A 25,363-nucleotide genomic window follows, 5' to 3' on the forward strand; every position below is an offset into this window, starting at 1 on the left:
AATGCTTATATTTCGGTGAACGAGATGCGTCTGGATGCGGTTTTGTGCTAAGAACAACAACATCTCGTGGCGATCGGTCAGCGTTCTCGACCGTGTTTCCTGAGAAATGCTTCAAAGTCCCTTCTGCAAAAGCCTCTCGCACGCGTAAACAACATTCTTTAAATAATTTAAATCTTATTTCTATCAAGATTGCAATACAATGACGTCATTCTGACGTCAATGCACAAGATGTTAAGATCAATTACCTGTAGGTTATGTAGAATAAAGACTGGATGTGAACCGTATTCTCTTGTGTCGCTGGTTCCACCGGACTGGACTTTCTTCTCTAGACAGTTTTCATGCGCATGGCATTTAATGAAATGGTTCTTTCTCTGTCACTAACTTTGATGTTGATATCAATTTCTCGACAGCGACAAACGACCCCGGCAAAAACCGCTGAACACTGATATGAGGGTTGTGGCTTTGAAAAGCTTAAGATATTGATTATTGGAGAATATATTATCATAATGAAGTGAGTGAATTTTGCAGTGTGGTTACTTTAGTCGGCAATGCTCTTGCAGAGTTTGCCTTTTTTTTCCTTTGGTTTAAAATAAGCCCGAATGATCTTAACTTGGCTGAAGTCCTAAATTTCCCTACGATATCTTCCACCGTGACTTGTTCTTCAATTTTATAATATTTCAAACCAGCTGTCTTTCAAATCTTCTTATGAGCTGCCCATATCATCTCAACCTTGCTTCTCTGGTCTCCTCTGCAATGTCTACCACCTCACATCTTCTTCTGATCTCTTCATTTCATAATATCTTTGACCATCTCTCCTTCATCTCTTCTTATTACATGTCCATATCATCTCAACCTTGCTTCCCTCATCTTGTCTGCAATGTCTACCACCTCACATCTTCTTCTGATCTCTTTATTCCATAATATCTCTGACCATCTCCCCTTCATCTCTTCTTATTACATGTCCATATCATCTCAACCTTGCTTCCCTCATCTTCTCTGCAATGTCTACCACCTCACATCTTCTTCTGATCTCTTCACTTAATAATATCTCTGACCATCTCCCCTTCATCTCTTCTTATAACATGTCCATATCATCTCAACCTTGCTTCCCTCATCTTCTCTGCAATGTCTACCACCTCACATCTTCTTATGATCTCTTCATTCCATAATATCTCTGACCATCTTTCCCTCATCTCTTCTTATTACATGTCCATATCATCTTCTCAATGTCTAGCACCTCCCCTTATATTCAACCAATGATCATGATGGCCCAGACCAGCAGAGAGCAAAATAATCCCCCAAAATTCATCAGTCTTTTTTGAAAGCATCACGTTATAAAGATATTAGTTATTAGTCTAATTGCTAAATTTGCCAAAATTCCATTCTATAAATCATATAAGAATAGAAAATATACACAATAGTGTGGCTAGAGAGAACCTAATGAAATCTAATCTAAGGTTCCTAGTTGAATCTAATTAATATAAAAATAGTAATATAACTCATACTCATACTGCGATGTTATTGATAATTGATTAATTATGAAAACCGACCGTGCGAATGGTTAGTATGCCAGAATTACTGTACAAGTAGCTATGGAAAAAATAACAGTGAGCAGGAAAAGCATTATAACACTAGGATTTAGATGTATTAAGAATGCCGATTGTTGCTATGGCCTCAAGTAGGGAAATATGTCGCCTTTCCTGACAGCTATTCCGTGATGCTGTTAAAAACGGGACAGAGATCTCGAATTTTCGTATCCGTCACACGGGGCATTTTAGAGAAACTAAAAAGGCACTAAATTCAAAGGTTGTATATAAGATTATATATAATACACTTCGTAGCAAGCTTAGAGATATCATTGTCGGTTGGGTGGGAAAGAGAGTATTTATCAATCCGCCTGACGTTTCCATATGATATTAATCTTCTTTTATTAAACAAAAAATTACAAATATTCTTTCAAGAAAAATTGCAGTGTTACACAAGATCTTTTAGTGAAAAGATTTGCATCATTTTTTAATTTCGTTAATCGTGAATGTAGGATAGGTCAGTATGTGTTTATTTGGACTGTCTGGCCATATCTAGTCACGACTCGGAAAAGATGTCCTTATTCCTCTGAAGTAAGGCACCCTGCTCTTTCATATACAAAATATAAAAATTAGACTATCATTAACTGACTATCTGCGATTCAACAGGGTCCTTGAATTTCTGTTTCGTTGTCTATGTCCATACAAGATTAGATCTAGGCGATCTAAGGCTGGTTGACTCCGTTCCAGAATCCACGTTTATACGTCATTAACCTATTTGTGTTCATCACAGGGACATATGCACTGCATGTTCCTTTTGGGTAGGCGGAGTAAAATTAAGTGTGTTTTAACTTCGCGCGAACATGTTGAACAGCACGCTCCGAGCCGACTTCCTTTGAATATATGTTATCAGAGGTATAATATTGCATAATACGAAAGCATTGCTGCCGTTGAAGACGATCAGAGGTTTGTCAAGGCTTGAATTCGTTAGACGTTTCGAGAATATCTCTCGCATCGAGTATTGACAAAGCACATGTCACTTGATTGCAAGGTAACGTGTCGTGTCGTGTTGTATTGTAGATCTCCAATGTGTGTCATCGTTTCAGTGTATGTGAGTCAATAATCGTGTAGTTGTTTCGTTTTGTACGTTCGTGACTTGCTTGTCACGCGAGTGGCGTCTGCATACCAACGTCCCACCGAGCGAGGAGAAATTGTACAGGATTACGGTTCTAGATCGAATTAATGGTAAATGATACTGAAAAAGCGGTCCGTAGTGGCAGTCTTCGATAAATATTTATTTTACTATGCTTGTGAATTAACACGTTTCAGAAATGTTGGCCACGCAGCGCTTTATTTAAAATTATATAAAACTTATTTATATAGTCAGTTATCGTTGTAGCTCAGTTAACTCGCGAAAAAGGTAGCACTAAAACTCTTGCTGAAATGTCCCAAACGAAACAACTTCTTACAAGTTGTCCGTGTAAATTTTAAAATGGTTTAGATCCATGCATTCAAAACGATATACAGTTGATATAACCATGCGTATTACTTTACTGCATGTGCCAATATATTGTTATTAGGAAACTTTTGTCTTTCATATTGCAGTTGGCTCGTGACCGCGTAAATATGCGGTGATCAGCAAGATTCTATACTCTTCGCTACATATATATTATTGCTTCAACAAAATCTGTCACCATCGTGTTAAGCCCGTGAAAGTTAGGTGAATTTGATTGCTGGTCTTTGGTCGCTTTTGGTAGAGAATATATTTTAGTTGGCATTGGTTCGATTTTTAAAATTTGTACGAATAAGATCGGTTGGATTTCTACAGAACCCTTTGTCAACATTGGATGCATGGTACATGTTAATGAAATACATAATATACTAGTTCCTCAAAAACTGCAACAGTATTCGTCCGCATATATCGGTGATGTAAAAGATAGCAAAATTTGAAACGGCTTGAAAACTGGCGTATTTTGACAACTTGAACACTTGTTTATTTTTGCACGATCGAACTCATGAATAATATATCGAGAATTGACATTCATACGTAAAAGATACGATCATAAAATCCTGATCGAAAATTCATTTTCGTTTATTTTAGCGCGAAGGTATACATATGATATATATAGTACATACAAAGTCTTTACGAAACGATATATTTTAACGAAACAGCGACCTTTTTTAATACGATTGCAAGCAATTTTTATACTATGTAATTAAATTAACATGTATACCTCTTATATTTTACAAATGTATTGGCACGTATGTGTGTATTTTAATTTTATAAAATTTTACAATGAATTCATAGTGGGTGCAATTACGAATAATGCTCGCCAGTCGATTTTCCGAATGAAGTCTGCACGTCAATTTTTCGGCCTCATTTATGATAGTGTTTTTGAGTTTTACGACATTTACAATAGTCGATATATATATACAACCGTATCTAGCACCTGTAGACTATACATCAGAGTGCATTAGAGCGACATATGTAATATTTCACAACTATTTTTCAACTATGTGATATAGTCCAGCGTAACACACATTTAGCATGTACTTTTGCAATTCAAGTTGAAGAAAAACCAATCGTGGTCTCAGTTTAGCGTTTACATGAATTTAACCGGTTTTAAATACAGATATCATATCTTAAAACTCCGGTAGAAGTAATTTTTGTCATTGAAAATAATTATTTTTCACGAAACATTAGTTTGTGACTACTGTGACGAAGCTATAGCAGTTATATTTGCTCGCTATAACTTCATAATCGATCCATTTGTCCAATTTGTGAGCCGAGTATATATGCAAAACATGATAAATATATGTCATCTATTTAGCGATATGTAAATAAAACAGCGAAATAGCCATATACAAACTATAAACACCGTGGTTTTATTGATGTTCAGTCAGTTGTAAAGCAGTAAACTTAACTACATCCAACGTTTTTGAGAACGTCGAAAAAGAACGATGCTCTTCCAACTGTCATGAACGATAGTCGAGTTAAACATATCTCTGTGAATTTATAACTGCATGTTCGAGTCGATAAACTAAACAAGATAATGCATGCAATTAAATTATTATACAGATACCTTTTTTGTCTCACAGACAAAGTTGGAGCTGTATTATAATAAAACTATATATGTAGGCATGTGTTATAATAATTCAGCTTTTAAATGGCCTACATAATGTGGTCGCGATGTATATTTTATCGAGGTTTCTTATAGCATTAAATGACACAATCATATATACTTGTATACAGTCATATATATACATAAGATATAGTTATATATAATTGCGGCTAATTAGACTAAAATTAAGACGGCATTTCCCAGGATCTACGAAGATTTTTGGCAGTCGATTCGATAAAAAAAATGACAAGCCTTTTCATGATTGAGCAAACTGAATATTATGTCGAGGCCGGCGATCAACGCTGTTCATTCATTGGTGGATTTATTCAAATATATATTGTAACATTTTCAACCATAACAATTCCACTGTGACATGAAATATATTCAGTCGGGGTCGATTACATTCATATAGCATCAAACGAAACAATTTGGACAACTCAGTTCGAGAGAGAGAGAGAGAGAGAGATTCTCAGGCTATATTTTATATTTATTTTCTATTCGGTAAACTTTTCATCATAAAAAGTAGACCCTTTATAAGCCCTTTATGGCAACGTCTTAATTAAGAGGGTCGATGACTCTAAATGGAGTGAAAAATTATGGATTAAATTGCATGGAGATTAGTAGATTGTGGTTCTGATTTCATTTATTCCCTTCGTGCAAACAAGCCGTATATAGATTATCGCAGAACTATTAAGGCTTTTTTTTTCTTAAAGCCTTTCCAATAGATCACTCAGTGACGACCCTGGTATTAAAAATGGTGCATGTTTTTGCTAAATATCTGTAATTCACCTTCCGATTTCTATCAACCATAGGAACACGCGGGTTTCTAAATGACGAGTAAAAATGTGAATCTTTTCGTACGAAAGAGCTCGTCTTTTAGAACAGGAAGCCAAAACCTTTCCTAAAAAGACTTTATTTGAAGATTTTGGGTGTAGATATCGGCGTATGTCATGTCGGTGTTAGTTATAAATAGATTGCAATTCTCGTATCCGTTTATGATAGCACGAAGTTTTATTTCTTCCTATTTTTAAGGATATTTTGCCGAAAACCGGATTATTTTTTTGAGAATGTGAACGATTGCTTACCCACTCAGCTTCGTCATTAATTGCATTTTTTAAATTTTCATGCAAGGACAAGAATTTCTTTATTTGTTCTTAAACCGCCTCTTTCGATGGCATAACCACCTCTCCATGCGATAGCTACATCCGAAAGTAAAAAAGTTAGTGTGCTTTCTGTTGTACCGAACGTGAGCGTGGTCAAAACTAGCTTCGGAAACTCTTATTTAGCGAGTTTAAAACATACAGAAAGGTAAAAAATTCAACAACTTATAAACATGAGCGTGTGAATTAATGTACAACTCGTTTTGAGCTAGTATGTAGATACAATTATTGATTCAACAGAGTGTTACTTAGTTGTTATAAATCAATTGAATAGCTAGTTTTTATTGCCTTGCTAGTTTTTATTATCTAAAAGTAAACTTACAAGTTTTTTGTGATAACCTTTGGGCCATTTGATGCTATGAAAACAATGAGCAATTTGTTCTCAGTTTTCAATTACGAGCTGTGATATCTGTGTGTGTGTGTTTGTGTGTGCATGGGTATAGTAGCTACTACAATCCTTTGGGTCAAGCTAATTATTTCGTCCTTTCTATCTTTCAGGAGGTCTAAAATCAACAAACAGTTCATCATGAATAATCCTCTTCTAGTTCTCTCGCAATACGTGTACGCAAAAAGACAAGATGGCGGTTTTCATTCCGGTAGAATTGAAGGCAAAGATCGCGATAATATGTACACAGTCGAGTTCTCAGACTGCTCAAGATCGGTTGTGAACGAAGACGATCTCGTATGGCTGGGTTTTTACAGTTTACCACCTCACGTTTGGCCAAACGCACCCGTAGTTCACCCCGTGAAACTACCCAAAGAGAAACGCGATTCTTACAACGATCAGGAAGACGACGTTGACAATGATTGGTCGACCAAACGACCAGAATCGTTTAAATTTTTGAACACGAAAGAGTTGATCAAAGAAGGAGCAGATTCTCCTGAGCATTATTTCTCCAGAGAATGTTGCTCTTGTACAGCAGGGAAAAGACGGAGTCTGGAAACGATTTCAAATCGTTTAGAGAGAATAACGCACCCGAGACAGATGCGATCCAGCGTCATTCGTCTTAATAGAAAAGTGCTGTCTCAGGAGATCTCACAAAATCATGTGAAAGATCGTTCGACCTCATCTCTCACGCTCGATACAAGATCAGGCGATGACGAATGGTTGCCTTACATTGAAAGACGGGACCGGTCTTTCTCAGATAGCAGGTTAGAATGATTTTATTTGATAATAATGACATTAGTACGCTGAAATAGACTGTATTTATATTCTGGTTGACTTTAGAAAATAGGAAAACCTTAACTCTATACATACTGGGTAGCTCTATCACTTCTAAACTGTTCTTCCTAGAGGTCCAGTAAGGATCATCCCTTATTGATCCAGTGTATCTACAGGAGGAAACCTAAACTAAACTAACTTTATTTATACTGGATAGCTCTATCAGTTCTAAACTGTTCTTTCTAAAGGTCCAGTAAGGATCGTCTCTTAGTTGATCCAGTGTTACTACAGGAGGAAACCTAAACTAAACTAACTTTATTTATACTGGATAGCTCTATCAGTTCTAAACTGTTCTTCTTAGAGGTCCAGTAAGGATCATCTCTTATTGATCCAGTGTTACTACAGAAGGAAACCTAAACTAAACTAACTTTATTTATACTGGATAGCTCTATCAGTTCTAAACTGTTCTAAATTTCATGAATCGTCTCGTATTTATCCAAAAATTTTGAATATACCATTATGATCTTATATATTTTTCACTATATAGCCTTGATTCAACAAGTTCTCACCCCTCGCCATATGATCGATATGACCCCCCGTACTTCAACACCCCCTGCCTCACACCCCCCACGACGCCGGGTAGTCTACCCCCTCCGCTGTTTGTCTACAAACCCTACGATACAGTCCCATATGGGGAGATGGATGCACAAGAATGGATCCATGTGGATAACCGAGACAATGGGGGTGGTAAAAGGAGAAGACGGGATAATATGAAAAAATGTCGTAAGGTGTACGGCATAGACAATAGGGATCTTTGGTGTACCCAATGCAAGTGGAAGAAAGCTTGTTCCCGATTTCAGATCGGTAACTACAGGCAGCGACATTTTTAGACTTAAATAGAGATAAAAAATATATAATTTATTCGTATTCTGTGATTATGTAGAAACCAATTTGTCAATATATATCCCTGAGGCGGAATCGTTCTAACAAACGGCGTAGTACTCGTTCAAAAAACTGTCAGATCTTTTTGTAGGAGCCTTATGAAGCATTTAGAATGTGTAAATAGTTAATTTAATTCTTAAAAACATGCAATAATTGTTAGGAATTGTACACTGGTGTCTTTTCTTCTAGTCTGAACATAACGTATCATGAGGTATGATTGATCAGCTAACTGATACTAGGAGTTATACTATGGAAAGTGATTCTGCCTTGGAGATACGAAAGCGTGATATAATATAGATCTTATCGCTAATAACTTAAATTTGTGCAAATTACTCCCCGCATAAATGTTTATACTTTGAAGGTTTATACATGCACATGGAAACAACTTGTAAAGCGTTTACAGTCAATTGACTATAATAATTTTTTCTGTATATTATTTTCATGAGTATTCTTGTTATAGTATCGTACATACAGGTGCTTGGGACAGTCTGTTCTGAAAGTTTGATAGTTATATGTCTGTTATAACAGAGTATATCATTTGTCAAATCGCTAAGAGGCTTTCTCGTTCGTCCATCAATCATTCTTGTAGAAATACATCACACCTGGAGCTGGTTTGAGGTTTTTTGAGCCCAAACGTTCAGTTGAATTATTGAGTTGACAACTCAACGAGGAAGGAATGAAATTAAATGATCGACAATCTTTCTCAGCGAAGCACTTCATGCCGCATTGTGCAACATGTTTAACATGAAATTGAGAAAAAACAAAACCCTCGAGCTTGTGATTCTCAACACGAGTTGTGTACATGGTTACGCATTCTATAAGAGAGGAAAGATAAGAGTGCTTCGTAGTTTTTTAGCATTATTATCGATCGAGCTAAACGATCCCTGAAAATTACTACATTAACAACATAAATTTGGGCTAACAAATCATGCAGTTCCAGGCAGATTACCAGTAAACTGGATATGAGTTGTGAGAGATGTGTTTTCTACTCCCTGAGATGCAATGAATGAATTATCGTTTATCAACTACCAAAAACAATAGGGCCATTGATATATACAAAGAAATAAGTCGCGACTTATTTTGCCTCGTATAAATGGCCCTAATAAGGACTGTCACATTGATGAAAATCTTTAGATAGACTTCGCATTGATTCAATTCGAGTTGTGAGGCCTTTGCAAGTTTCCAAAAGTGTCCAGATATATACTCAATAAGAGATTATAGTTTTTATAGAGCAGTGCTATACTCAGGGGATTAAAGAAAATCTTGCCTGAAGTATTTATTACCTTTTATGGGGCATAGAGTTAATCTGCAGTACAGCGAACCTGTGCCATTTACCACTTTGCTTGTTCCAATCCATTCCGCCTCGCTTGAAATACCGGATACAACTCCAAACGGGATACCAACCTCGCTATTATTTTGATGAACGAAAGCGTGAGCCCACGATGTCAACTCCGCGGGGTTCCTCGCTGATTCGTCCGTACACATCCAATTTTTACTCGACGTCACTACGGAATTGCCGATACTGCCCAAAATTGCGCTGGTTCTTTCATTCTGGAGAAGCTTGCCACAGTGAATCACGAGGATGGATGATTTTGGGGGGATAATGGTTTTTTGTGCAATCGTGTAGTTGGAGATTTTGTTGTTAACCTGTTTTCCGTCCACGTAGACAGTCATGTTTCCATCACAAGTGAGCGTTGCTTTCGTTTTTTCCACTGTTGCTGTATTTTTCGATAATGAATAAGATGGAAGCACTGTTGGGTGCATGGAAACACGCAGCTTCTTCTTACTAGGCTGATCGAACACTTTAGTATTATATACTAAGAGACTGTTCAGTCTGCCTAATTTTGACGAAGTGTGGACTTTGAAGGACTCAATGTGGATATCGCAGGAGATCAACTTCTCTATCAACTGCTGTCAACTCTTATCAACCCTAATCATCTCTTGCTCTCGTGTAATTAAGCAAGTGTAATGGATTGTTTGATTATCCAATTAGAGGAGAAAATTTTATTCATTTATTATACGACTTAAGACATTCTTAATTACATATGCATGGCACAGATATGAAACACAGGTCCGATATAATCATTTTGCAAGATGACGATAATTAGAAGTGAATATTCATGCATGCATGATATAGTTGTATGCATTCTATACTTCAAAAAAATTACAATCAAATCCACCGCACTGCAAGACAATTATTTTAGACGTTTATTAATTTTTGTTGATTAAAAAATCGTGGAAGCGAAATTTTTCACCTGTTTAAATAGAGTTATGAATAAATTGATGGATGGTAGCCTTTGAAATATGAAATATAACATAGTCATATATTTTATTTTTCAATCTCTCAGGAACATGCTGCATTTTATAGAAAGTCCGACGTGATTTGTCAACATTTTTACATTTTAATTGTGAATGGCAGGCCTAAATCAGAACGACAAATCGCTGCAAATTTTTAATTAAGTTTAATTTATGTCTATCGAGTTAGATAGACTTGTGAAACTCATGACATAAGCGAGGCTTTTCAATCATTTTGCTTTCCTTCAAAGCCGTTTGAGTAAAATAAACTGAACTGAATCAAGATAAATAATATTTTTTTGAAGTTTCTTTTGTCAAACACAATATTTTTTATAGCTAAAGTTGACCGTTACAATTATGAAAGAAAGTAAACTTGTATAATATATGTATCTCAATGTGGTAAAGGGAAATTTGAAATAATCTCATTGCCCTTCGGCACATCACTTATTCTTCATCCGATCGCAAGGAATATTTTTAAAATAAGTAAAAATCGATCGAAATACAATTACACTCCCATTAATTGTTTCGACTTAGTAAACCAGCAGCTCTGCAAAAGCTATTAATCGTTATTCAAGCAAAAATAACATTTTCACAAACCTCCATTTCTACATTCAAGCTCTCCTTGCACAAAAACTCCCGCCAAAATCGTGAGGAAGCACCAAAACATGTTTCACTCAACTGACAAGACACTAGACGCAAACGCCATTTTTATAATATGAGCGCCAATTCATTAATCATGATAAATTTGAATAAGAAAACCCTCGCAAATTGAACCTTATTTAATGGTCGAGCGCAGTTGGCCCGTTCGGTTATGCTTAAACATTTCATTATTTTTTCTGCGAACAATCTCATTTTCCATGACATGTGTTGATATTTCTTATTTGCAAGAGCCATGCAAAATTGAATTTTGTTTGCTTTGAAAAGTGCCCAATTTCAAGTCCAACTGCAGAAACGGTAAATTGAACGAGGAGATTATAGAAATCATGCAGAATATCGCTGTGCCTTTTAGTAATTGCTGATTATTGTTATTTGCAGTCAATTATAGAGCTTAATGAAGCCGTTGTAGTTTTAATTAGTCGAAGTATCGAGTATTGTCACAATCTTTGCAAATAAAGATTGCGCATGCAATGGCTCATGTATACTGTTTTTCTATTGGAAGGTTGAGAATCGTTTGTCAACAGTAAATAAATTGTCAAATGAATTGTGATTTAACTAAAGACTATGGCATAAGATGCCGCCATTTTGAAAATCTAATATCACGTAACAAGCTATAATAAATATGATGTTAGAGGAAAGATATTTTGTGAATTACAAATCGCCATGACAACTTCTAAGTTCACAATAGTTATTTCGCCAAAGACAGCATGCTACCGACTGTTAGAATAATCTTAAATTTTATTTTATTTACTAAATTGTCCCGCAAACATCAAAATATGCATGTAAATCTATGTTTTGCGAATTAATCAAGTTAAAAAAGCCCTGTAAAAGGCTATATGTAGTTTATCAATTTTCATTTACACTACAGACTTGAAAGAAATCCCATTATCCCATCCAGTTCGTCTTCCACGTATCAAACATTTGCATTCGCAATCTATCAAAGTAAAATGAATTTACATAAGTCTTGAGATCGCAGTATGCCTTTGTTGATGTAGAATATTATTTTATTCATGACAGGGGCGAGCTGAAGTATTTTATTTTGGGATAGATAGGAATCATAGAATAGATAGTTTTGTCAGACCGGCCACAAAAATGATTAAAAATTGCCCACATCACTAAAACTTACCCACACAAAGCAGGTTTTTTCGAAGGTTCCACGAATGGCTTACGTAGTAATTTAGCAATACAGTTTCTCAGTCGTAGGTAGCAATGGTTTTTGTAAGCCACTTTATTCGTTCCACAGATTGGTGTGTCAAATAAACCTTCTTTATTCTTCGGACAGGGAACACAACCTTTCGGGGCTGAAGAAAAATATAGAAATGTTGTAGGAAGAGATGCAAAAACCGATCATTTCTTTTAAATCTCGGGGCTGAAGAAAAATATAGAAATGTTGTAAGAACAGGTGCAAAAACTGATCATTTTTTTTAAATCTGTCATAATCCAGTCATCAAAAAGTAGATTCTATTGTACGCCAATGCAGTTCGAATGCAGCTGATTGTGCAGCTGAATGGAGCATTTTGATTGGTTCCTTTGATTGGCGGTCAGATTTGGCGGGAAACTTTGAAATATAGGAATTGCTTTGCGAATCAATCCTTTTAAAGTTGATAGTATTCTTCCTTTTGGTACCCATAAGAACCCTGAAACATTTTAACTAGTTTTCTACGCTGTTCTCAAGTTATTTAGCCATCCATTATGGCTTTTTTGAAAATATAAAAAGGTAAACAAGGCTTCGTCGTTACAATAAGACACCGTAGCGCCATGTTTTGCTTGAAGAAATGAAACAAAAAACTCGATTATGCATGCATGTCTAGCCGACGACATCATTAGCTGAGTGTGTTGTGTTTTTTATATTTGCAAGGCATTAAGTACTTTGCTTTTCGGACTGGCACCAGCGGCACCGCACAGCAATGCATTATCAACAGAATAACAAAGTACATGTTATATTTTATCACGAAACATTTCTGGCGCCAGGCTTTCCATGCATGCATGTTTATTTCAATCTAGAGCCAAGTGTATCTTACTTTTTGTCAAACTATATTCATAGATTGCACACATATTACATTGTCTGGTCGCCACCAGGTTATTCCGGCTAGATTCTTCAATTTCTATGATGAATTTACAAACCTTTTTCGCCCCAAAATGTAGGTTTTACGCCGTTTACGATTGCAATGCAACATACCAGGACTAAAATCGCCTCAGGAATAACGAGTATTCTTGTCATTCCGTTTCATTTATTCCAAAGCAAAGAACGAACTAAACTTTGTCGACAAAAGTACCGAGTTTAAATTCAAACGGCGCTGTTTTCAACGGACAAAACAAAGAGTTAAGATAACAATAACATGGAAGTTATAAATTATTTATCGTGAACCAGTCGCCAAACGGGACGATGCTGTGTAATCTGCTGGTATGTCGAGGATTTGCGAAGATTAAATTCCGCTACCGTTACAGATATTCTTTTAGGGAATATCAACCAATCAAATGGCATCAATCCATCAGATTAACCAATCAAATGACATTAATCTATTAGATTAACCAATCACGAGCGCGAATCTCGGCAAAGGTAGTGGAAATGAAAATCAATTTTGAACCTCGCTAAGGAAGTCCTTGAACTGAAATATACTGCATCATACTGAGTCTAACTGCGGTTAAAATAATTGTGTATTGACTCATATTATATTCCTTAGCTCTACCTATATAACTGGGCAATACTTGGAGATTTGGACTGCTTTTCCCTTAGGAAATCTAAGGCATTTCAAACGAAAAAAGCGTTCAATTTTTTCAACAATTCGGGTTAAACGCGACAGAATTAGTAAACAACAAATCCTTTCTTCATCGGAAAGATTATTTATTTTTTAATTGCGATTCGTATCTTATTTTGAGCTCTTAGAGAGTACCCTCAGAAGAAGGTGAACTCTGTATTTACATTGAATATAGTCACGAACAGCCATGAAAAGGGCTGTTCTAGGCAAGATGATTTACTCCAGGTTATTTCATGTCCAAGCTCCTGGCAAATGCTCGCGGTCTGTGCGCTCAGGACCAAACAACACGCAACGCGGCGACATGAGTTGAAAATTAATTTCCACCTCACGTTTTTGCACAGGACGTCAAGCCGTCCAATAAAAGCAGATGGCGCGAATATTAACACACGCTTAAAGTGCGGAGCCGGATGTGCGGATTGTGCGAAACCAAAACGCGGAAGAGGGGATTAATTGCCGAGGCGAGAATGAAACAAAGATTTGTATATAGATTGTTGCTTTATAAACATTTCAAATTTCTTCTTCGTTCGACATTTCAGCCTATTATCCTCAGCTTTGGAAACCTCTCGTCCGCTTTCCACGCGCTATCCAGTGTTTTTTCGCCATCCGCGTTTTCTCAACTGGAGTCAATATTGCCACCAGTGACTTGAACATTTGCCTCTTCGGCTAAACAATAGATTATGAGTTTTATAATGGTTAATGGGAGACAGTGTGGCAATATCGCGAAAAAAATTATATCAAATGAATTGAATTGTTATTTAAAACGAACCTCCTCGCCTGCAGAATTGCCGCGCCAAATTTTGTTTTCTTCTTGAAAGTTTTTCGCCCGAAAATACCGTTTCAGCGGGAAACATAAATTATCATGGAATCGAAAATATAAATATAGCAACAAAAATATATTATTCTGTGGGCGAATATTTTAGTTTGGACTTGTGAGTAATTCGGCACTATATTGTGGTTGAAAAGCCGAAATTTTTGGAATCATTGGTAAATGTATTTAGGAAGATTTTCGAAGTCATTTAGGGCGATCCAGTGAGACACAACTCGGTCATTAAAGCCCCTAAAAGCATTTTAAAGAGCGTGCGTATAGCGATAATCGTCTTTTGCCCCCAACAGCGACGCGAGTCTGAAAACCAAACGCATTTGCAAAATTGACAATAGCACGTCAAAGCATCAAGCTGTTCACACACAGCGTGTTCATAAATTTGAATATTGGAAAAAGTAAACAGTTTGAAATTATTATATAGCGTCTTCATCTCAGCGAACAAAGACGAACACACAAAATGCCACGGAATTTTTATATGTTTTAAAGCAATGTTGGCAATCAGAAAAGGCGGCGAGTTAAAACGAGGTAAAAGTTGGGGGTTTAGCCTGAAAGTAGAGTCAATTAGATAGCTGCATGGAATATTCCGGTATAGCAATTCAAATAAGACGCATTAAGCTCTTTTGAAACAAGAACGTTCATAGAAATGTACCTTAAATTTATACTTGAGACTATCTCGGTTAAACAAGGACAATTTGCAATAAATGTTTAACAAATTCATCGCAGCATGAGCGAGGTGACTAGTTTCATCCAGATCGTGGGTCGGATATGGCAGCGTTGTGTACATACACGAGACTTTATACTATCTTTAACGATTATCGTCAATAAATTAAGAGGAGTTTGAGACGAATTTATAACTTATATTTTCAGTTAACATTCACAAAGGAAGTTAATTTAAGATTTAAATATATTTCATGGCTTACATAGCAAAATTAATTTCAACTTAGATTCGAAGTGTTATGCGTTATTTCTATCATGTAAAATTAATTTTCGAAGGATCTGGCCTCGACCTGTCGAAATGATTGCCTATGCACGCTGCGTTTGTTGTTGCTAGTGACGAAATAGGAAAACGGAAAGAAATGAACCAGTTGTTTAGAAATCTTGTTGCAAATATACAGTGCGGTTCTCCTCCGAAGAAATAAGCCAAACGCTGGTTGGTTACAGGACAACAATAGTTGCATGCATGCATTTGCTTTGTACAGGCTGGCATACTTAGTCTTAGATTAAAAGAGCTAAACGATTTGCAATCGAAATTCAAGGAAGACATATTGTTCAAACCTTCAAGTCGTTATTCGCAATTGCCCTTGATTCGTCGCTGTTTTAAACATGCGAGCCAGCTAATTTTGGTCGTCCAATATCGAAGAAAAGAAGGCAATATACTGCAACAATGACTAATACGTGCGTGTATATATATATTGTCGTTAATTAAATTTCATATAACATGGTTTATATGCCGTTAGGGGATAATCTCCTTACATAGAAGTAAAAGAAATTGCTATCCAAAAAAATTCTCTACAAAACTAATTGTGCGAGCGGTATGAAATAGTAATGTAGTGTTTGGTAACTGATGACTATCTTCGCCTTAATCATGCATAAAAACAGGTTGATATCTTGAACGGTTTATTAAAAGGCATTTAGAAGTTTTAACTTCGAAAACTTCATGCAGGAAGGCGAGTAAGTTTGCACAGAATGCCTCTTGAATGCCTCGCTTGCCCGCGTAAACAGTGAGCAAATTCTTTGTAGCTATCAACGAATGTAATTTGTTCGAATGTTGGCGAAATTTTTCCTATTTCTTTCGCAAGAACGATATTGACTTTTCATTCTGTAAACGCCTTCACCTGTCCTTGAGTGATCTTCGCTGTTGCTCGCACACGCGAGCAAATTCTTGTCATTAGGTACCTTGCATTACTAGCTGCTTAAGACAACCTCTTTGGCGAGGAGAACTTAGTGGGTTTTCGACGTACAAGAAATTTTTGGTGGTATAAACTTGTCCTGGGTTCTTCTTGAACAACTAAAGCTGTTTATTAATGCATTTAAATATGTTTTCAGAGAACCTAACTACAAATACATGTCAGTTAACTTAACCTAGTAAAAGTTAACGTTTTCTTTGTTTTCTATCAGGCTGATACTTACGATAACCGACGATGAACTACGCCGTCCACTCGGCAACTGCCGCCGTTGCATTCAATTGCCGAAGACCATCAATTACCCGCCCGAAAGTCCTGAGGCCCGAATCACCGACAAGAGAACGACGCATTACGATCAACGTCGGAGGGGAGCGATTCCAAACTTACGAGACAACGCTGGACCGCTATCCAGACTCGTTACTAGGTTCCCCGGAGCGCCGCAAACAGTTCTACAACGAGGGAAAAGGCGAATTCGTTTTTCCATCGCGAAACAAAGAGGTTTTCAACGCTATTCTGTTTTTCTATCAAGCGAGGATTCTTTCCCGGCCGGAGGATGTCTCGCTGAAAATTTTTGTGGAAGAGATCAAGTTCTTTGATCTGGCGGAACACAGCCATGAGATTCCAGCACAAGGTTTGAAGACACCGTACATACCTCCCAATAACACCAGGAGACATAGAATTTGGAATTTTTTGGAGAATCCTAAAACGAAGATTGGAAAACTCTTTGCAAAGTTCAACCTCTTTCTGGTGTTCACGTGGCTCGTTATTCTGTGTCTCGAGACCAGCAGCAGCGGCGGCAAGAAACTGACCATGACGGGGAATACCACCGACTCAAAACACAGTGCAAATGAAAGTGGTGAAGACTATTCGAAGCGCGACTCCGTTTGGTTTATTTTGGACACATTTTTTGTAATTTGGTTCAGTGTTGATTATTTGCTTCATATGGTCAGCGAGCCAAGTCTACGGTCATATATTCTATCTCCATTGGGAATCATCGACCTGATCACTATCATTCCGTATTACATAAAGCTCATAACCCAGACGATCTCTTCAATGAGGTTGGTGCGATTTTTGCGCGTCTTTCGGCTTTTCAAGGCGACGCGGTACAGCAGCGCCTTCAGGATCCTCCTTGGGTCTCTAACATCAAGCGCAAAGGATTTCCCAGTGTGGTTCGTTCTTCTGGTCATGCATATATTGTTTTTCTCCAGCATTTTGTACTACGTCGAAAGCGAGGTCAATAATCCGCAATTTGCGACAATACCGGATGTGATGTATTTCACTGTCATAACGATGTGCGCGGTCGGGTACGGTGACCAGGTGCCGCAAAGCACATTGGGTAAACTCGTGACGTCGTTCGCAGCGCTCAGCGGTATCGTGATCGTGTATTGCATTCCAGCGCCGACTTTGAAGACGAACTTTAATCGATTGAACGAACTTTACAAAAGCGAAAAAAAAGAAAGGGAAAAGTTGAAGTGCAACGGAGCTTCGCATGGAAAGAAACGCAAAATGATTTGTTATTCAACATCCAAACACTGATTATTCGTAGAACAGTAAATAAAAGAAATAATTAAAAAACGATAAAAATAACATTGTATTCGCCAAAATTGCAACTATTACTATAGAATCCCAAGAAATATTTGAAATAATTATATCCGAGAGTAAAAGTCTCTCTCCAGTTGCGCTATGAGTTCAGTGGTGTAGCTCACGCTATCACATCACTGAACTCACAACGCAACTGGAGTGCGAAATTTAAATGCTAGTCTAGGATTTAGTATTTCAAAATATTTACTGGGATTGCTCTGTTATGACGAGTAATGACGGTCTGTCCAGGGTGTTTAGAAATAGTTTGTCTTTCTGCTTTCACAATATAATGCAATCTATGTAGAAGCATTTGTTTTTATGTTATTTTTATAGCATATTGGCTTGATTCTAAATGGACACTTGAGAATAAAAATGTTCTAGGTTTTGCTACAAATCTATAAGGTTAGTTCAAGATTTGTGGGTAAAAGATAGCACATGAAAGCAAAGAATAGCAGAGGGGATGCTAGGGGTGTGTTAGATAAAAATGAAAGTTACCTTATAGGGGGGGGGGGTAAACAGAAGATGGGACAAGACAACAATTCAGTTCAATTCATGCTTTCAATCAATGCTTGTATGATTTTCATATTATCTTTCTGTAATTTCTGAAACCATCTTCAGGATATTCATACAAGTTTCTTTAAATTTCAAGCAAAATTTAATTACACATTACTATTTACAGGTATTGAGTGAGATGTTTTTCACATATTCAATCAGAACAAGGTATGTGTGCCTTGTGTGGTATGTTGTATGTTTCATCAGTCTTTCCATCTGTGGCCACAATCACAACATTTATAGAAGGTGGTCATGGGTTCATCCGCAGAACGTGTCTGCATTTGCATGAAATAGGCTCGATCATGTTCACACTTCGGACACCGCTCTGAAAAAAGGTATACATATTTTAAACAAAGGTTCTCCGCAGGACAGTAGATTTGTATTGTTGCAAAATATCGAGCTTTACCTTGGGTGGAGTCGACATTTTCCCACGCTGCTTTGCCACCAAGTACATCATCTACCTCTTTTAATTTTGGATAAACTTTGCTTCCAACCTTCATATCAAAGCAGATAAATGGTGTTGTAAAAAAGTGAGATTAATTGTTTGGGAGGGATAAATCATTACCCAAGCACCCCCCCCCTGCTACATCCCTTATCAAACACAGGGCCACAACCCTCCTGGAAACCCACTCCTATTGCATTTCATACCTTTTTAGAGATGTTATAAACATACGGACAAGTTGGACAAGCGAATCTGTACAGTGTTTTTCCCGTAGATTCTTCAACGGACAAAACGTTTGAACAGGTAGGACAAAATAGCAACATGCTTTCTCCGTTTCCCGTAAAGTTATAAAACTATCATAAACGTATACCACACACTTCCAGGTAGTCAACTGTGTTAAAGCCACCACAAAACCTGCTTAATTTTATGAATAAAACATTTCCTATCGCAATTTATATTTGCTGCCGACTTTCAAAACAATTTCAAGCTTTCAAGATGGCCGCCAAAACCAGTGAGCTGACTGAGCTCTATAAACACTGGAATGATTACGCCAAATCTTTTGATTGATTTGATCAAAGTCCTGTGATTGGACGAGGCCGATTTGAATAAAATTTGTAAAAAATACACATAAACACACCTTGTTCCGACTTCTGGTATCTGAGGTAACTCCTGAGCAAAACTTGACTTGTGAATGAAATGGGAAGTATTTGTTTTAAAACCTAATTGATAATTTGCAAGTTGTAGGTTCGTGTATCCGACAATCGGATTGCTAATATTGAAATAATTGAAATCGTTCAGACCCAGCACGTTCATGTAGAAACGTGCATTACTTTTGAATTTGTTCAAAGCTTGACGCTATTGCATTCAAGAGCATTTTTTCCCGCGCGAACGTTTTTTACCGCTTCTTATACTGTGTACTTCATTTATGATTGTGTAATGTGTTGAGTAAAATAATGTCCTTCAAATATCTGCCCGTATTTTCCATCGTTATGAAAATATTGTACACTGTGAAGATATTCAGTATTGTGTTTTTTCCGTGCAGTCGAAATCATTACTACATAATTGAGTTGTTTCCATGCCTATAATGGCTATGATATTGACTTTTGCCCTCATGGCACAAGTAAACTGCTAATTCTACGGTTAAATCACAAAGTAGACAGTCATAAAAATATTGCATAATAATGTTGTGATTGCGCTGTTTCTTGTCAAATTTCAACTTAATTTTGTACGGATTTCTTCGCCTGCCGTTGGTAAAAAACGGTTGTTAGAAATGTGTGGGATATATACTTGCACAACTTTCGTGATACAGCGGCCTATTGTTATTACAATAAGGTAAAAATTTATAGTGCTTTTGTCATGAGTTGCTTACATGTATCGATCGAGAAATTCGTATTGATGGTGTTCTACTCAGAGATAGAGAGAGAGTTCTACTCACACCAAACGGCGAATAGCTACATTAGGAACATGCTGAGGGTGCATCCAGATAATCTACAACACTCTAGGAGTTCCGTGTACTGACAGAGTTACAAACAAACGATGTCGCTATTTTAGTAGTTTGCAATACTATTTTGCTTATTGTTTAAACCAAACACACTGTAAAATGACGATGAATTGTGTTAGGCGTCCAGGTGTGTGTAATCGTCTCTAAATGATGTCCCTTTTAGTGCCGAAAAATGTGTTGAGTTTGTTGTTGTTTGGTTATTTGATGCTGTCATTTGTGCATTTTTAGCGGTGAGTATACTTTTATACTACAAACATCTTTCTAATGTAGACCCTAACTTTAAGACACCTCTGTAATACAACTCTCTTTAACACTAACCTCTCTACTACAGACATCCCTTTAAACGGACATCCTGCAAATATAGACTTAGCATGATATCTCACTAATCCAGAAACCTCTCTTTAATATAGACTTCTTTCTAAAGTTTCTTATATAGACATCTCTCTAATACAGACATGTCTTTAAAACAGACACCTCTCAAATAGTACTATCCTTCTAATGCCGAAAGAACTACAACCGCTTTGTTTTTTTTACAGGGATGTATTTGTGTCATTTTGTCACTTTTGACCAGGAGGGCTTCTGGGAAACGACCTGCTCTAATTGTGTTAGTATCTATAATATTAGTCGATCAATACTGTCGTATACTATACATATTTTATTGTTGACGAATGAAATCTCCATTTTTTGCTGTTCGCCATAGACCTAAAGGTAAATCATTGATTTAACTAAATGTTTCTAAACCACCAGCCCTGTGGACATAATGAGTGGTCAGTTACGAAACAGATGGTCAATCGCTGTTGCATTCGCCACGATGTTGTCAACAACGAGCGGTCTTCTTTTTCAACAGAAGTTTTTGTTCATCCGAAGAGGCAACCAAGACCTTTCCAATGTCTATTGTATGTATAATCTGCACATTTTTAAATCACTTGCAGTCATCATGCAATTAAAGTAAAATGCCTTAGGTTTGGGTATGTACAGGTAAGTGACGCATATAGTAATAAGTATAACGACTAACGCAAAAATCGGCACCATTAATTTTTTATATTTTCAGCATTGTAGAAATATTTATTCGTTCTAAGAATTTAAGATAATTTATATAGAGATTATCATAATTTATTTCTAGCTCTGCTTAATCTAATTCTGACTGTACTGACGTATTTCTTGGTCTATTATCCCTATTTGGCATGTCTGATGTCGGAGCATCGTTTGGTAGCCTCATGTCTAGGCTTTTGTTACGCGGCGTTCAGGTAAGGCGGATTAGCTAAACTGGAAGAGAGATACGAGACGAGAGAGAGCTGAATATTTTGACCTTTATAAAAGTCTGCGGTGGCTTTTTAAAAAATTATCCATTAATGGCTTTTGTATGAAACATCAAAAATTATAATTCACTCAGTTGCCTTGTTCTTGCAGATATATTGTTATAACAATGAACACGTTTGGTTGTTGGAATTATCTGACACAATCAGTAAGTTATTCTCTCGGAGGGAAATAGATTTGAGATGTATAATCAACCGCGTGCGTACCATTTTTCAGGGTGAGGAGTTCAAATCTTTGAAGCTTCTTTTGGAGGTGCCTGTGGTGATTTTCAACGCCTTTCTTTTTATACGATTCGCTTTTCTGACCATTTATTATACCTGGAAAAAATTTCGCTCCCCAAGGGAAGAGGTTCGTCGATTACAAGTGAACGTTTTCACGTTTCGTTGTGTAGAATTTGCGAAGATGAAAAGTTTGCCCATGCGCTGTTTTAAAACATTATATTTTCTTGCATTTAGGATGACTGGTTGAGAATTGTTGACATCTCAACTGTGAATTACGTTAGTTGTTTACTGAACCCATTCAAAAGGTTTGTAGCTAATATTTTTTTGGCAATTTTGGACATGCGACGCTCCTTGCAGAGTTTTAAGCATCCACATCAAAGAGAAGTTGAGTTACGAGATGGCGAATTTCATGCCTAGCTCCACGTTTTGGAATTCCTATGTTTTAAAATGTATTTTCAATGATTTTTCCTTGCGTTTTTTTGCAGTACCTTGCATGAAAAAAAGGGAATATTAGCCAAATTTTCGTGTACAACCGGTAAATATTCGAGTCATTGGCTTGTCGTATAGATGCTTCAAGACACATACAACACTAGTTTCTTTTTCTCTTCGAAGTCATTCTAAAATACATTCAAACATTTACCTAATGTACGTCTATGTTCCAGGTTTTAAATTTTCCAGTACAACTCTGGCAACATTTTTGGTATCTGTACTTCTAGTCTTTAATGTGAGTTCGTGCAGTATTTGTGTTTTCTAGCTATATTTTTATGTAAGAATGTTCTGGTATACTTGTGAATATTGTGTTGTACTATTGAAGATACTGTAGGCTTTTTCATCTTAGGCATCACTAATTGTAATTCGTCAAGTTCTCGTTCTGGAAATACTCAAGTTTCATCCTCTAGATATCATCATTAGAGGTAAGTCCGCGATTGAAATTATTGAATACGGATTCATTGGATATAGAGTTTTTAAAGGTGTTTGCTTCACGATAGTGCGAGGCGATGAAGGTTGCAATGCAATGTGAAACATGCAAGGATAAAATAGCCTCATTTTCATATCCCTTGAAACCTATAAGCCCCAAAATGTTAATCGAGATCTCAGAAAATTGTTAGAATGAAAACCATGCGTGTTATGTTTACTTAACAGTACCAACGATAGCATCTGTGAGCGTAGCCTCCCTGATCACGTGTGGAATGCTGGTTCATTTCTTGTATTGCCACAGGTAGAGTCTTTCATTATATACAGTAAGTTGTTTTATCATGATTAAGGTTGTTGATAACAAAACGATCTTTTTTATTAATCCTGTTAGGAGAAATATGTTGCGAATGTTCCAAGGTGATAAATCATTTCTTCCTCCGGATCTTGGCTCCCCATCTCATATTGTGGTACGTGTCTATGTTTTATTGTAGTCTCAGGAAACAATGAAGAAAGAACAAAATGTGACCGTTTACCATGTAGCCTTTGGATTATGGTTTAACCTGCTGTTATTCCTTTTGTAGGGTCGAAGTTTACGTTTTTGTGGCTATCAGGTTGCCGCTGCTGGATGGGGTGAGATCATATTTCATGTTTGTTTTAAGATCTCCAACAAGCAATTCCTGCCTTAAGTGAGCATCCATCCATCAACCAATGGACAGAGCATATAGCCTTTCACAAAACTAGCCAAATTTGAGATATTTATTAATCTTGTCCCACTGAATGCCTAAAAATTGAGTCGCTGAATTGAATGGATATCCAGTAGATTTCAGAATTATAAGGAATTTTCTTTCTACAGGTGCTTTGGCTTTAGGAACCATTCTTACAACTGCATCATGTATCTCCGTGGCCCTGGTGCATTATTGGGAATATATAATCAGTTCTGAAAGACTTGCTGTGATAAAACGTTTCGTTCTTTTTGTGATTCTGTGAGTAAAACACTAAATATCCAATGCTGGATTAATCGAACACCCTTTCTTTAACAGCAAAGTTTGTGATTGTTTTGTAGTGTAGAGTGTTTTGTAACTGCTGTATCATGGATCGCGAATATTGTGCTTATGTCTGTCATATTTGTTATTGTATTCAAGTATTCCTTTCATTCATAGTCCATTCGCTGGATATTATCTCCTGATATGGCTCATAATCAAACTGCTTGCAAGATATGTGTTTCGAGACTTCAAACACCCTGATAGGATTCTGACTATAAACAACAGGTATTTCTTCAAAAACTTATAGCAAGATTCAGATTTGACTTTAAGCTCGTGTGATTGGTTAATGTTCTCTCCTCTCGCTGATCTATTGAGCTTGTGATTGGTTAATCTAATAGAATTGTCGCATTTGATTGGTTCATGTTCCATGACGTCGTTCTGTTTTCTAACAATGTTACATCTTTTCTTTTCATTTCCAGGAAACTCTACAATATATCCATATTTTTCTTCTATTTCCACACAATTATAATGGGAATTGCGGGTGTGTTAGCCCGCACGTTTACTGGAATATTTCTTGGATTATTTTTCCTATCTCGCACGGACCGCAACCTCATGATTCAAGGCTTTCATAACTCCGACCGGGGATATGCCTCCTATATTGGATACCTTCACGTGATTGCGTTGCACAGGAACCCCGTACGTGTTGTGTTCTGCCAAATATTATACGATCTTGTATACAAGCAGCATGTCGTCGTGAAAAGAGGTGAGTGGTTTGATCCTAAATCCACGAACTTAATCCTAAATCCACGAACGTAATTCTAAATCCCAGAACTTAATCTTCGAGATTAAGTTACAGATTAAGTTAGGATTATGTCTTAGATTAGGTTTTTGGTTGATTACGATTAACCTTATTCCTAAATCTAATCTTAATCTCAAGGATTGAATTCGTGTTTAGAATTTTACTGAACATGGGATCATTAGCGGTAAATATATTTGCCGGCAAATATTTGCGCGCAGGAATGTGAAACAAATATTTTATTTTATGCCAGGTAAATCTGGGACTGCCTCATACCCGCGGATCTCAAAGTTCGCTTTAAACCGTTGGCATTTAGCTGTGACACTTATACGTAATCCCCAGCTTCAGCGACACCGTGTGCATTCAGATGTACCTAGGAGTCGCCGTCCAACAACAGATGTACTCTATCTAAACGAAATTGATTTGATATCCCTTCCCTCCCTCAAACTTCACCTGAATAATGACGATAAATCTCTAGTAAAATAATAAGAAATTATAAACACGATATTTTTTTATAAAATAAGACATTCAACTAAGACTTTTGGCATGATAAATGAAATCGAAACCCACAGGGTAAAGAAAGTATATGTTTAAAATTTAAATGAGTAAAGACTCTAAGGTTTGATTGCAAAATGCTGGAAAATATTTTCTGTATTTTGCCATGTATAATAATATATTAAAGTTAAATATCAGATTATTTCCAAATAT

At 36.8% G+C, this 25,363-nt stretch overlaps 5 protein-coding genes across 7 annotated transcripts; 3 read left to right on the forward strand and 2 right to left on the reverse strand.

Moving 5' to 3' along the window:
• The first annotated feature begins 2,116 nt into the window (after positions 1–2,116).
• LOC114528469 lies at positions 2,117–8,298 on the forward strand. 3 transcript variants are annotated; one of them, XM_028550111.1, is made up of 3 exons: positions 2,117–2,768; positions 6,304–6,957; positions 7,515–8,298. In XM_028550111.1, exons 2-3 carry the CDS (start codon positions 6,332–6,334, stop codon positions 7,855–7,857), a joined length of 969 nt encoding a protein of 322 aa, XP_028405912.1. In that variant the 5' UTR covers positions 2,117–2,768; positions 6,304–6,331; the 3' UTR covers positions 7,858–8,298. The 3 variants fall into 3 exon arrangements, with proteins under 3 accessions (XP_028405912.1, XP_028405913.1, XP_028405911.1); XM_028550112.1 differs by having other exon boundaries at positions 2,117–2,489; XM_028550110.1 differs by having other exon boundaries at positions 2,118–2,574; positions 7,515–8,297.
• Positions 8,098–11,731, reverse strand: LOC114528471. Its single transcript, XM_028550113.1, has 3 exons — positions 10,802–11,731; positions 9,193–9,627; positions 8,098–8,724 (listed from the first exon to the last, which is right to left on the reverse strand). Exons 1-3 carry the CDS (start codon positions 10,869–10,871, stop codon positions 8,483–8,485), a joined length of 747 nt encoding a protein of 248 aa, XP_028405914.1. The 5' UTR covers positions 10,872–11,731; the 3' UTR covers positions 8,098–8,482.
• Positions 11,732–16,074: 4,343 nt separating this feature from the next.
• Positions 16,075–18,639, forward strand: LOC114528458 (potassium voltage-gated channel subfamily A member 2-like). The gene is made up of 2 exons (XM_028550099.1): positions 16,075–18,330; positions 18,608–18,639. The coding sequence occupies exon 1, from the start codon at positions 16,585–16,587 to the stop codon at positions 17,881–17,883; it is 1,299 nt and encodes a 432-aa protein (XP_028405900.1). The 5' UTR covers positions 16,075–16,584; the 3' UTR covers positions 17,884–18,330; positions 18,608–18,639.
• Positions 18,640–18,666: 27 nt separating this feature from the next.
• Positions 18,667–19,411, reverse strand: LOC114528467 (DNA-directed RNA polymerase III subunit RPC10-like). Its single transcript, XM_028550109.1, has 3 exons — positions 19,129–19,411; positions 18,887–18,974; positions 18,667–18,805 (listed from the first exon to the last, which is right to left on the reverse strand). The coding sequence occupies exons 1-3, from the start codon at positions 19,243–19,245 to the stop codon at positions 18,684–18,686; spliced, it is 327 nt and encodes a 108-aa protein (XP_028405910.1). The 5' UTR covers positions 19,246–19,411; the 3' UTR covers positions 18,667–18,683.
• LOC114528466 (stimulated by retinoic acid gene 6 protein-like) lies at positions 19,135–25,214 on the forward strand. The gene is made up of 18 exons (XM_028550108.1): positions 19,135–19,225; positions 20,587–20,653; positions 20,960–21,027; positions 21,171–21,319; positions 21,547–21,670; positions 21,834–21,888; positions 21,957–22,088; positions 22,196–22,266; positions 22,447–22,496; positions 22,624–22,685; positions 22,800–22,875; positions 23,105–23,180; positions 23,268–23,343; positions 23,458–23,506; positions 23,730–23,859; positions 24,037–24,144; positions 24,339–24,622; positions 24,909–25,214. The coding sequence occupies exons 4-18, from the start codon at positions 21,184–21,186 to the stop codon at positions 25,139–25,141; spliced, it is 1,662 nt and encodes a 553-aa protein (XP_028405909.1). The 5' UTR covers positions 19,135–19,225; positions 20,587–20,653; positions 20,960–21,027; positions 21,171–21,183; the 3' UTR covers positions 25,142–25,214.
• The last annotated feature ends 149 nt before the right edge of the window (positions 25,215–25,363 follow it).

The sequence above is a fragment of the Dendronephthya gigantea genome, unplaced genomic scaffold, assembly GCF_004324835.1.
Source record: "Dendronephthya gigantea isolate DGI-Jeju-01 unplaced genomic scaffold, DenGig_1.0 000050F, whole genome shotgun sequence".
Taxonomy (NCBI): Eukaryota; Metazoa; Cnidaria; class Anthozoa; order Malacalcyonacea; family Nephtheidae; genus Dendronephthya; species Dendronephthya gigantea.

Coding starts and splice junctions, on each gene's coding strand:
- LOC114528467 (XM_028550109.1), bottom strand. CDS start 19,245: ATGTTGCTATTTTGTCCTACCTGTTCAAACGTTTTGTCCGTTGAAGAA. Junction 18,975..19,128: donor TTTATAACATCTCTAAAAAG/GTATGAAATGCA, acceptor TTTGATATGAAG/GTTGGAAGCAAAGTTTATCC. Junction 18,806..18,886: donor AAATGTCGACTCCACCCAAG/GTAAAGCTCGAT, acceptor ACCTTTTTTCAG/AGCGGTGTCCGAAGTGTGAA.
- LOC114528469 (XM_028550111.1), top strand. CDS start 6,332: ATGAATAATCCTCTTCTAGTTCTCTCGCAATACGTGTACGCAAAAAGA. Junction 6,958..7,514: donor CGGTCTTTCTCAGATAGCAG/GTTAGAATGATT, acceptor TTCACTATATAG/CCTTGATTCAACAAGTTCTC.
- LOC114528466 (XM_028550108.1), top strand. CDS start 21,184: ATGAGTGGTCAGTTACGAAACAGATGGTCAATCGCTGTTGCATTCGCC. Junction 22,089..22,195: donor TTCGCTCCCCAAGGGAAGAG/GTTCGTCGATTA, acceptor TCTTGCATTTAG/GATGACTGGTTGAGAATTGT. Junction 24,623..24,908: donor GCATGTCGTCGTGAAAAGAG/GTGAGTGGTTTG, acceptor ATTTTATGCCAG/GTAAATCTGGGACTGCCTCA.
- LOC114528458 (XM_028550099.1), top strand. CDS start 16,585: ATGAACTACGCCGTCCACTCGGCAACTGCCGCCGTTGCATTCAATTGC.
- LOC114528471 (XM_028550113.1), bottom strand. CDS start 10,871: ATGTTTTGGTGCTTCCTCACGATTTTGGCGGGAGTTTTTGTGCAAGGA. Junction 9,628..10,801: donor GCTTGAATGTAGAAATGGAG/GTTTGTGAAAAT, acceptor CGAAAAATACAG/CAACAGTGGAAAAAACGAAA. Junction 8,725..9,192: donor AACTCTATGCCCCATAAAAG/GTAATAAATACT, acceptor CCTCTCTTATAG/AATGCGTAACCATGTACACA.